We start from the raw sequence: 10297 nt of genomic DNA, 5'->3' as shown, positions 1-10297 counted from the left end.
ATGAAGGCAACTGTCCCAAAAGTGGGGAGGGCAAAGGGGCCACCAGGACTAGGACTCACAGTGGGTTTCAGCTTGCCGCTCCTATTTTAATTTTTAATTATTTAGCATTTTAATATCTTTACGTTTAAAAGGTGAATTACGCACATCTAACTTGTGAAATTAAAAACCATTTTAAATCTTCCGTGGTGACTGGGGGTGGGTTCCAGGGCAGTGAGGGGTCTAAGGGGTCCCTACACACTTTCACTGGACCCAAGTTCCTGGGGGGCAGTGGTTTGTCTGGGGAGGGGACACACAGACTGGGGAGCCCAGAAGAGGCATGTGGCTCAGCCTGAAGTATCGGGAAGCTTCTTGCAGGAGGTACCACCTTTGCTGAGCTTGAGACCATCTGGCTCAGTACCCCGCAGTGTAGACTAGAGAGGCCATGATGTGTGTATGACCATAGAGCAGGAGTGGACAGGGTAAATAGAACCTGAAACTCCCAGCCAGGTCTCCGCAAGCCTGAAGCCCCTGGCTTCTCTGGGCACCTGATGCATCTCCCTCGCAGTCAGGCCCCTCCCTCCACACTCTTCCCACAGAACTTGCCCTGCAGGCTAGAGGCCCCGCCCTGCTCTGGCAGGCCAGGAAGCAGCGCCACCTGCTGGCGCAAAGAGAAAAATGCACCTCTCAGCTTCCACGGAGAGCAACCAGCCAATTTCAAAACGCTTCTCCTCTTCTGTGGGAAGAAATCAAAGAGGGAGACAAACCACGAGAGACTCTGAACTCTAGAAAACAAACAGGGTTGCTAGAGGGGCGGTGGGTGGGAGGATGGGGTAACTGGGTGATGGGCATTAACGAGGGCACTTGATGTGATGAGCACTGGGTGTTGTGTGCGACTGATGAATCACTGAACTCTGCATCTGAAACTAACTAACGATGTACTCTATGTTGGCTAATTGAATTTAAATAAAAAAATAATAATTAAAAAAAAAAGAATGACCAATCCCTCCCACTTCAAATGTATTCCGCACCGCCCTCCCAGTGTCTAGACACAGGGCCCCTAGTGCTGCCTGCTTGGGTCTTACCTGCAAGAAGGAAAAGCTTTTCCAGGAAGGGGCAACCATTCTGGTATCCTAGACCAGTGGGTCAGGAGGAGGTGATTACTCACATGAACCAGTGGCACCTCATGACAGCAGTTTACAAAACCTGCCCTCAGCTTCCTGACCCTTGGTACAAATCTCAGGGGTGGACAGTCCATTTGACAGCTTGGAAAAAACCTCCAGGGAGGCGCTCGTCCAATGCCCTACGATGAATGGGTGGGTGCACAAGTTAATCCCATAACGGGCTCCTGGGACTCAGCCCAATGTGGGTGGAGGGGGTGTCACCATATTTGAAAATCATTGCCTAAGTCTGGATCAGTGGTCTCAGCTTGTGGTCCCTGGACAGCAGCAGCATCCGCACCGGGAACTCGCTAGAAAAGCAAATCCGCAGGATCCACTCCAGACCTGCTAAGTCAGAGACTCTGGGGCTGGGGCCCAGCAATCTGTGTTGTAGCAAACCTGTTGAGAACCTAAACTGGCAGTCCAAAGCAAGTACACCCTCTCATTTTTATTAAATGAGTTTTTATTTGGGAATGATTTTTGACTTACAGAAAAGCTGCAAAGAGAGTAAAGAGTTCCCCCAAATTCTGCACCCAGCCTACACCACCATCACCTTACGTTTTACATGTACGTTTGTCAAAACTAAGAGACTGAGACTGGTATATTATTATTAAGTAAAATCCACACCTTATTCAGATCTCCAGTTTTTCCACCAATGCCCTTTTTTGGTTCTAGGATATTACACTGCATTTAGGACTATATTCATTTTACATTTAAATTGGTCACCTCAGTCATCTTTCCCTGGGACAGAGAATGGGTGGGAAAGCTGTTGTCTTGGTTACTGAGCTGGGAAAACTGAGGCTTGAAAACATCCAGGGACCGAGATCCCTTAGCAGAACAGTGAGAGCAAAACCTGCTTCACTCTGCACCCTTCCTGTCCCTCTTCCCTTCACCCAGGACTCTTGTCTTCAGAAGCCCCTTTGGAATGTCCCATCTGGCCTACCCCCACCCCACCAGTGCAGACCACGACAGATGCCCCTAGTAGAGCAGGCCCAGCCCTGGGAGAGATCCACCTGCCTTGCAGCTTCTACTTTCACTCTCATGATACTCTGAAGCCATGTCAGTAAGCCTGAGCGAAACTGCTGGAGAGACCGCAGCATGGACGAGGACAAAGTCACCCAGCCATCGGCCTGCCAAATGCCAAACAAGTGAGTAGGGCCATCTTAGACCATCCAGCCCTATTCGAGTTTAATAGCTGACTGCGTGCAGCCTTGGGAGTGATGCTGGGTGAGCCCAGTAGAACTGTCCCAATGCGTCCAGCCCAAATTGCAAACCCGCAGAACTGTAGGCAAATGAATGACGTGCATTCAGCTGTCAAGTTTGGAGATGGTCTGTTACACAAGACTAACTAATACACAATTCCTTATTTCTCTCTTGGTAATGGGATTCCAATTTTATTTCAGGAAGCGGTGTGCCAGTTCCACGAGATGGAATATGAAGGGTCTACTAATTATGACAATTCTGTTCCCTGCCATCTTAGCTTTCTTTGCAGCCGGGGGCGGCAACAGTAGCTGGTTTGGGCCAAGGAGACCTAAGTAGAAATAAGCAGGGGGCTAGAACAGGAAACAGGCCTCTGAAAAAGGTCTGACTTCATGACAGAAGTCGACAGCTGGCTTGGCCCTTCTTCCTCCCCCACACCTTTCTTCCTTGAACACAGCCACGATTTCTGGAGGTCCAGCAGCCATCTTTGACCATGAAGTAACAAGCAACGAGGGAAAGGCCAAAAGGAATCAGAGATGTGAGCCCTATCTTCACTGGGGTGCTGAACCAATACCACCTGTCTCCAGAATTCATGCTATGTGGACAGACTTCTCTTTGTTTAAGCCACTGTAACCTTTACTTGCAGCTGAACGTATTCCACATAATGGCAGATTCACAGACAAAAACGTAGAAGGAGCCTTGTGCTTGGGAATCTGGAGCCAGGAACAGGTCGCTCTCCAAACCCATCTCCTTTTCCATTTCCTTCTCTCAAGAATACCTCGAGAGCAAAGACATGTCCCCGTTTCCGCAGCAGTGGGATCTGGGGCTCCCACATTGTTCAGTAATGAGTCCAAGGTCTTGCAGCTAGTGGAACAGGTGCTCAGAGTCAGACCGCCCCCCCTAGGCACAGAGAACGTGCCCCCCGAGCCCCTGATCGCTTCCTGCATGGCCTGGCCCCCTGGAGGCGGGGTGTGTCTTCCGGGCTCTTGGGAGTGTTGGGAGGCACCGAGGAGGCTGCTATTGTAAGTCTGGTGTTGAAGCACCCAGGTACACCCTGAGGTCCGAGAGGGTGGACCGGACAAGCTTGGCAGGGATGGTCTCTCGCTGCAGCTGCTGGTAGGCTGCATAGCGGTGGCAGCCCCCGAAGGAGTAGAAGTAGTCACCACCCTGGGCCCCTTTGATCCAGAGGACGTCAATAGGGGGGACGCTGCCTGGATCCTCCTAGAGAAGAGGACACAGTGTCAGTGAGCACGGCACAAGGCTTGGCGGTTTGCGGTGCGGACTCTGTTAACCTGCGCTGAGCTCCAACAGGGTACTCACTGGCTCATGCTGGCTCGTGAGAGACAACTGTTAAATATTCAGGAATTTTGTGAGCTGGTTGTCATCAACTCGGTAGCTTGAAAATCAGCCACAGTGATTTACATCAGGGAAACGAGCAGATGCTACAAATCAGGGCTTTTCCCCCCTAGAGACCAGGTTGTTAAACATTTATGAGTTTATTATTATACCCCATACACACTATCTGTTTGGCCCTGTTCTAGACTCCGGGAATAAAGTACAGCCAGACTGGGCCAGGCATAGCCCCTGCCTTCACGGGACTCCAGTGTGGTGGGGATGGAGCACACTGGGGAGACCACATTAGGTGTGAGCTGCCTAGAAGGCCTCCTGCCAACTGGCCCATGGGTTCTCTTTTATTATGCTTATTTAATGGGTTCATTTATCCATTTATTCCAGAAATTATTAGTAAGCAGTAAGGCCCAGCAGTGACAGGCGGGGGCTCTGGAACCCAAAAAATCCTGCATCCGAATTTCAGCTCCTCCACTGAGCTGCTCGGGGACCCAGAGCAAATGGCCTCAGCACTCTGAGCACCGTTCCTCATCTGTAAAATGGGTGTGGATGCTCTATGGGGCTGCGGGTGAAGAGTCACAGAGCTGACGCTTGGGAGGTGTGGAGCACAGCCTGGCCGGCAGTGGGTCATGAACGAGGAGCCGGTGCTGGACAGGCCTTGTGCTGGGCGCCGGGGGCACGATGGTGGGTGGGCGAGGTCATGGCCCCCCAAAACGTCCCCGTCCTAATCCCTGGAGCCTGTGTAGGCCAAGGGGACTTTGCAGATGGAATGAAGTTAAGGATCCTGAGATGGAGAGATTATTCTGGGTTATCCAGATGGGTTAAATGTAATCACTGGCGTCCTTGAAAGTGGAAAAGGCAAAAGAGGCGGTCTGATGTCACTGGCTTTGAAGATGGGGGTAAAGAAGCCATGAGCCAAAGATTGTGGGTGGCCTCTAGAAGCTGGGAAAGGCAAGGAAAAGGATTCTCCCCAAGAGCCTCCAGAAGGAATGCCGCCCTGCTGACACCTTGATTGTAGCCCACTGAGACCCATTTTGGACTTCTGAACTACAGAACTATGAAATAAAACATTTATATTGTTCTAAGCCACTACTCCTGGCAATTTGTTACAGTTGCCATAGAAAATGAATACATATGGTAAGTAAAGACAGGCTTGGTTCTTGCCCTCCCCGAGCATATGGTTCTAGCATGGAAGACAGATGTCTAAACAGGCCATTAAAACCCAGGGGGATCGGAGCTATGCTGGTGAGCATGTAGGTGTCTGGGGGCCCATAAGAGGCCACTAACCCAGTAGGGGGGCATCAGGGAAGACATGGACACTGGGACAGTAAGACCAAGAAGGAGTTAGAAACAGTAAAGAAGAGATGGAAGAGTTCCTGGCAGGGGTAAAAGAGCCTGTGCAAAGGCCCGGGGGTGGGAGAGTGCATACATGGCTAGATCCTCCACAAACAGCTGGGCACCATGCTAGTTAGTGTTGAGGAAACTGCCAGGATATGACCAAAGTCCCCGCTTTTGTACAGTTGACCTGAGAAGACAGACAATAGAACACAAACAAATATATAAGCCAGGGGGACAGAAGTGCTTTACGGGAAAATACCTCGGGTTAAGGGGGGGAAATCTTGAGAGGCCAGGGCAGTGTTAGCAAGGGCAGGGAGGGGGCAGAGGCCTGAGCCAAGAGAGGGAGCAGGCCCTGTGGCGATCTGGGGAGCTGTAGAGGGGTCCGGTGGGGCCTTGGAATCTCCCAGGACCACCTTCCAAGGGTCTGATGGGGAAAGGTGACAGGATGCCACGCAGGCCCAACCTGACACCCCCATAAAGTTCCTGCCAGGATCACTTCCCCGTTCTTCAACACCCTCGCTCAGTGATGCAGCTGACCCCTGTCCTCTCCCAGATCCAGTTCCAGCAAGGGCCTCCCAGCAGACATGACATGTCCAGTCCCACAGCCACTGACTGTGACAGCCAGAAATGACAGCATGGCTTAACTCCAGAGTGTGGTGGCCAAGCTGGTGGGCACTGGAGCCAGTCTGTGCCACTTTCAAAGTGCCTGACCTTGGACAAGTTACTTAAAAAAAAAAAAAAAAAAATCCTCCGGTGCCTCAGTTTCCCCGTCTGTAAAAGAGGGACAGTAGTAGCATCTACCTCACAGCGTTGGCACTTGAAACAGCTCCTGGGCACTGCAAGTGCTATTTATAAAGCAAGTGCTTTATAAATAGAGTTCGCGATCGTTTTTTTTAATTATCTCCTCTAATCTCCCGCTTGCTCAAGCGAGGAAACGGAGGCCCAGAGAGGCCCAGCCCCTTGCTCAAGGTCACACAGCAAATGCTGGGCTCCGTCGGAGCGCCTGGAACCAGTCCCGTCTCGAGTCCAGTGTGACCTCACTCCTGCGGAGCCCTCCCTCCGGCCCGCCTCCCCGGGCCTCACCCGGATCGTGTCCACGAGGCTCTGCACCTTGGCCGGGTCCAGCACGGACGGCAGTGGCCGGATGAGCACGCTCAGCGGCACGTTGTGCACCGCGGCGATGCAGCCCGAGTGGATGCTGCCGCCCTGCGCGCCGCCGCTCGGCCCGGGTCCCCCAGGCGCCCCCCGGCCGACCCCGGCCCCGGCCCTGCCCAGCGCTCCTCCCGCGCGCAGCCCCATCGCTCCGCCGCCACCGCAGCCGCGCCGCCCGCGAGCTTTAACCCCGGCCGGGCCGTACCACTCTGCGCAGGCGGCGGGGGCGGCCGCCGGGGCGAGCGCGTGTCCCCCCCCGCCCGGAAGTGGTCCGGCCCCGCGCTCCCCGCGGGCTGCGCGCTGCAGACCGCGCGGGACTCGGGCTGTCCGCCGGGGGGCGCCCCGCAGCCTCCCCTCCGCCGCGCCGCGTCCCGGAGTGGAAGCGCCCGGGCGGGCTGACTCAGGGTGAGTCTGCAGGTCGCGGGGCGGGAGGGGCGCGGCTGACGCGGAGGCCCGGGTGACTCAGGCCCGCGGCGGGGGCGGGGGCGGGGACGAGGGCGGCAAAACCCGCGGTGCTCGGCGGCCCCGGCCGTCGGAGCAGTAGCCGGAATGGCCAAGGAAGCGATACCAATACCGACAAGAGTAAAACTACGAATCTGGTGCTGTCAGGCGCTGTTCGGAACACTTTGCATGGATATTAACTTATTTCCGTCTCCAAACAACCCCGCAAGATAGGTGTGATTATTATTCCCTTTTTACAGATGAGAAGACTGAGGCACAGCGAGCTTTAAGTGATTCGCCCAAGGTCACGGAGCTAGTAAGTGGCTGAGCCAGGCAGGGTTCAAATCCAGGCTGTCTCACTCCAGAGTACATTCTGTACCTCACTGCTGGCTGCCTCTGTTCAGCCAAAGTAACTGTCACAAGGAGCCTTCTGGAATGCTGCTGACAGTGTGTGGGCACTGCCCTAAGCATGCCCACTAACTCTCTCATCGCATCCTCACAGCACCACTAAGACGTAGAATTATTGAACTGCTTGTCCAAGGTAGGGCAGCTGAAAATGAAAGTCATCTGAGCCTTATAGCCCAGGACCACTTAGCCACCAACACCTGCTTACAGATGTGGACACTGAGGCTGAGGAGGGGGTGGGGTGGGGTGGGGTGGGTGGTGGTGGTAGTGATGACTTGGGTCCAGACATGCTGAGTGCCAGCCCCACTCTCTCCCATTCAAAGTCCTCTGTCCTCTGAGGCCCAGGTTCAGCACCCAGCATCCTCTGGAGCCAGGGGGAGGTAGGCAGAGGCTCCTGGTTTACTTATTTATTTATTTTTTAAAGATTTTATTTATTTGACAGAGAGAGAGATAGCAAGAGCAGGAACACAGCAAGGGGAGTGGAACAGGGAGAAGCCGAGAAGCAGGCTTCCCGCGGAGCAGGGAGCCCCATGCGGGGCTCGATCCCAGGACCCTGGGATCATGACCTGAGCCGAAGGCAGACACTTAACGACTGAGCCACCCAGGCGCCCCAGAGGCTCCTGGTTTAAATTCCAGCTGTTGGGCGCCTGGGTGGCTCAGTTGGTTAAGCGACTGCCTTCGGCTCAGGTCATGATCCTGGAGTCCTGGGATCGAGTCCCGCATCGGGCTCCCTGCTCAGCGGGGAGTCTGCTTCTCCCTCTGACCCTCCCCCCTTTCATGCTCTCTCTCATTCTCTCTCTCAAATAAATAAATAAAATCTTTAAAAAAAAAAAATAATAATAAATTCCAGCTGTTTATCAGCATCCATGGCAACATTAGGACTTTGGCACAGATTTGCCTGGGTTTGGATCCCACTGGGCCACTGCCTAGCTGTGTGGTCTCAGGCAAGTTGCTTAACCTCTCTGAGCCTCAGCGTTCTCTTCTGTTAAAATGGTTATGGGGAGATTTTGGGAACATTTGGAGATAATGGCTGATGGAGGGCAAAGTGGGGGGTAAATCAGTGCTTCCACAGCAGTAACCAAGGAACGTGACTGGTTTTATCATGAACACCCAGAGTGCTGAAGGAGAGGCCCTATTTGACTGAGAGCATCAGGAAAGGCTCCGTGGGGGAGAGGCATTCAAACTGGAACTTGTGGCTTGGTCCTGGGGAGGGAGAGGGAAGAAGCAGGTGTAGGCTTTGGAGTCACTTGAATGGTGTGGATTTGAATCCTGGCTCCACCACGTACTAAATCGTGTGACTTGAGGGTGTGTGTGTGTGTGTGTGTTTTGGGGGGGCTAACTCGCCTTCTCTTGCCTCAGTTTCTTCTCTGGATTGCCAGGGAGAGTGAGAGTAATGCATGAAGTGTTTAGAAAGGTACGTGGCACATGCATGGTGTTGAATGGAAGGTAGACATGAAGGACATTCCAGCCAGAAGCACAGCTCTAGCAAAAGCGAGGAGGTTGGACGGTCTCAGACCTGGCTGAAAACAGGCCTATCTGGTAAATACAGGCTTATCTGGTTTGGTTGTCCTCCTCTTCACCCTGGTTGGCATCTGCATGGGGAATGCATATCACCGTCTTAACTGGAGAAAACCAGAGGTGGTACCCACTGTGGGGAGGGGAGCTTGCTGCATGGACTAGTTACTGACACTTTCTGTACCTGAACTCATTACCCTTTCTGATGAGCAATACTGCGCGTCACTCAAAGTTGTTATGGGTGTGAATTGTGAGGGTTCGCTTAAGTGCTCCATGCTTTGTGTAATGCCCCATTTTGCCATTGTAGGAAGTAGGTTCTTAGTTTTTCATCCTCTGTATTCTGGTTTTTAATCCTCGAGCTTGCCCCCTTGCAGTCCCAAGATGGCTGCTGTAGCTCCAAGCATCACATCACTATACAACAACTTTCAAAGGCAGAACTTAGGACATCCCTTTGTGCTTCTTTTTAAGAGTGAAGAAAGCTTTACTCACCATTCCTTACCCCTCCACTCCTTGCCCACGAGCCTTTTCCTCTTATCTCATTGGCAAGAATTATATCACATGTCTGGGCCCAAACCAATCCTTGGCAAGGGGAGTGGAATTACCACGATTGGCTTAGCTTAATTGGCACTAACCTCTGGGTTCAGGAGGGTCCACTGACCCTGAAGTTCATGGCCCCTGACTGCTGAACAGAACTAGCAAAGTCTGGGGGCGCCTGGTGGCTCAGTGAGTTAAGCGTCTGACGCGATTTCGGCTCAGGTCATGATCTCAGGATCATGAGATCCAGCCCCTCATCAGGCTCTGTGCTCAGCGGGGAGTCTGCTTGGGATTCGCTCTCTCTGTCCCTCTGCCCCCCCCCTGTGTACATTTGTGCTCTTTCTCAAATAAATAAATAAATCTTAAAAAAAAAAAAAAAAAAAAAGAACTAGCAAGGCCTGGTAGCTGTAACCTAGTTTTCCTATGGGGAACCTTCTTTCCCCACTATCAGAATTGTGTTGGGGGACAGATGTCATGGTGGGGTAGATGGACCCCCACCTGGATGGACCCTGACCAGACCTGCCCAATCGGCAATTCCATTATATTGGCCCATCTGTCCTTAAACCAATAAGACGGAGAAAAGCCTCTCGTTGGAAGTAGGTTGAAGGACCTTCCACTGGGGCCAATGGAAGCCTGGAACTGGAAGTTGGAGAGGTTCTGGCATCTACACGATATCCTTGTGTTTTTGTTTGGATTCTCCCAAAAGTAGATGCTGAGACAGGGACTGTGTGCAGGTAGTTTATTTGGGAAATATTCTAGTTATTACCACTGCAAAACAAACCACTCCAAAATGTAGTGGCATAAAATAACCACTTTACTATCCTCACAGAGTCTGTGGGTCAAGAATTCAGACAGGACGCAGCGGGGACTGCTTGTCTCTTCTCCACAATGTCTGGGCCATCATCCAGGTGACTCAACAGCGGGGAGTGACTTGATGGCCGGGGCTGGAATCATCTGGAGGTGACTTCCATTATGCATCTGTTGGATGGTACGGCCTGTCAGCCAGGACACCTACATGTGGCCTCTCCATGTGGCCTGGGCTTCCTCATGGCATGGCGGCTGGCTTCTAAGAGTGAGTGTCCCAAGAGAACCTGGCAGAAACTTCATGGCCTTTTCCAATCTAGTCTTGGAAGTCATATAGCATCATTTCTGCAGTGTTCTATTTGCGGGAGCTGTCACAAGAATTTTCCTCCCCCCCCCCCCCCCCCCCCCCCCCCCCCCCCCCCCCC

At 52.8% G+C, this 10297-nt stretch overlaps 1 protein-coding gene and 1 long non-coding RNA gene across 2 annotated transcripts in view; one reads left to right on the top strand and one right to left on the bottom strand.

Moving 5' to 3' along the window:
* Positions 1 to 1598: 1598 nt before the first annotated feature.
* Positions 1599 to 6335, bottom strand: SRXN1 (sulfiredoxin 1). Its single transcript, XM_032419338.1, has 2 exons — positions 6105 to 6335; positions 1599 to 3557 (listed from the first exon to the last, which is right to left on the bottom strand). The coding sequence occupies exons 1-2, from the start codon at positions 6318 to 6320 to the stop codon at positions 3354 to 3356; spliced, it is 420 nt and encodes a 139-aa protein (XP_032275229.1). The 5' UTR covers positions 6321 to 6335; the 3' UTR covers positions 1599 to 3353.
* Positions 6336 to 6414: 79 nt separating this feature from the next.
* Positions 6415 to 10297, top strand: part of LOC116641571 — a 72221-nt gene continuing 68338 nt past the window's right edge. The window contains exons 1-2 of the long non-coding RNA XR_004301201.1: positions 6415 to 6578; positions 9898 to 10140. This is a non-coding gene — a long non-coding RNA (uncharacterized LOC116641571). The remainder of the gene's footprint in view (positions 6579 to 9897; positions 10141 to 10297) is intronic.

This window comes from Phoca vitulina, unplaced genomic scaffold (assembly GCF_004348235.1).
Source record: "Phoca vitulina isolate PV1807 unplaced genomic scaffold, GSC_HSeal_1.0 scaffold22, whole genome shotgun sequence".
NCBI classification, from domain to species: Eukaryota; Metazoa; Chordata; class Mammalia; order Carnivora; family Phocidae; genus Phoca; species Phoca vitulina.
The sequence above is the reverse complement of the archived record's forward strand: the minus strand, read 5'-3'. Positions and strand labels throughout refer to the sequence as shown.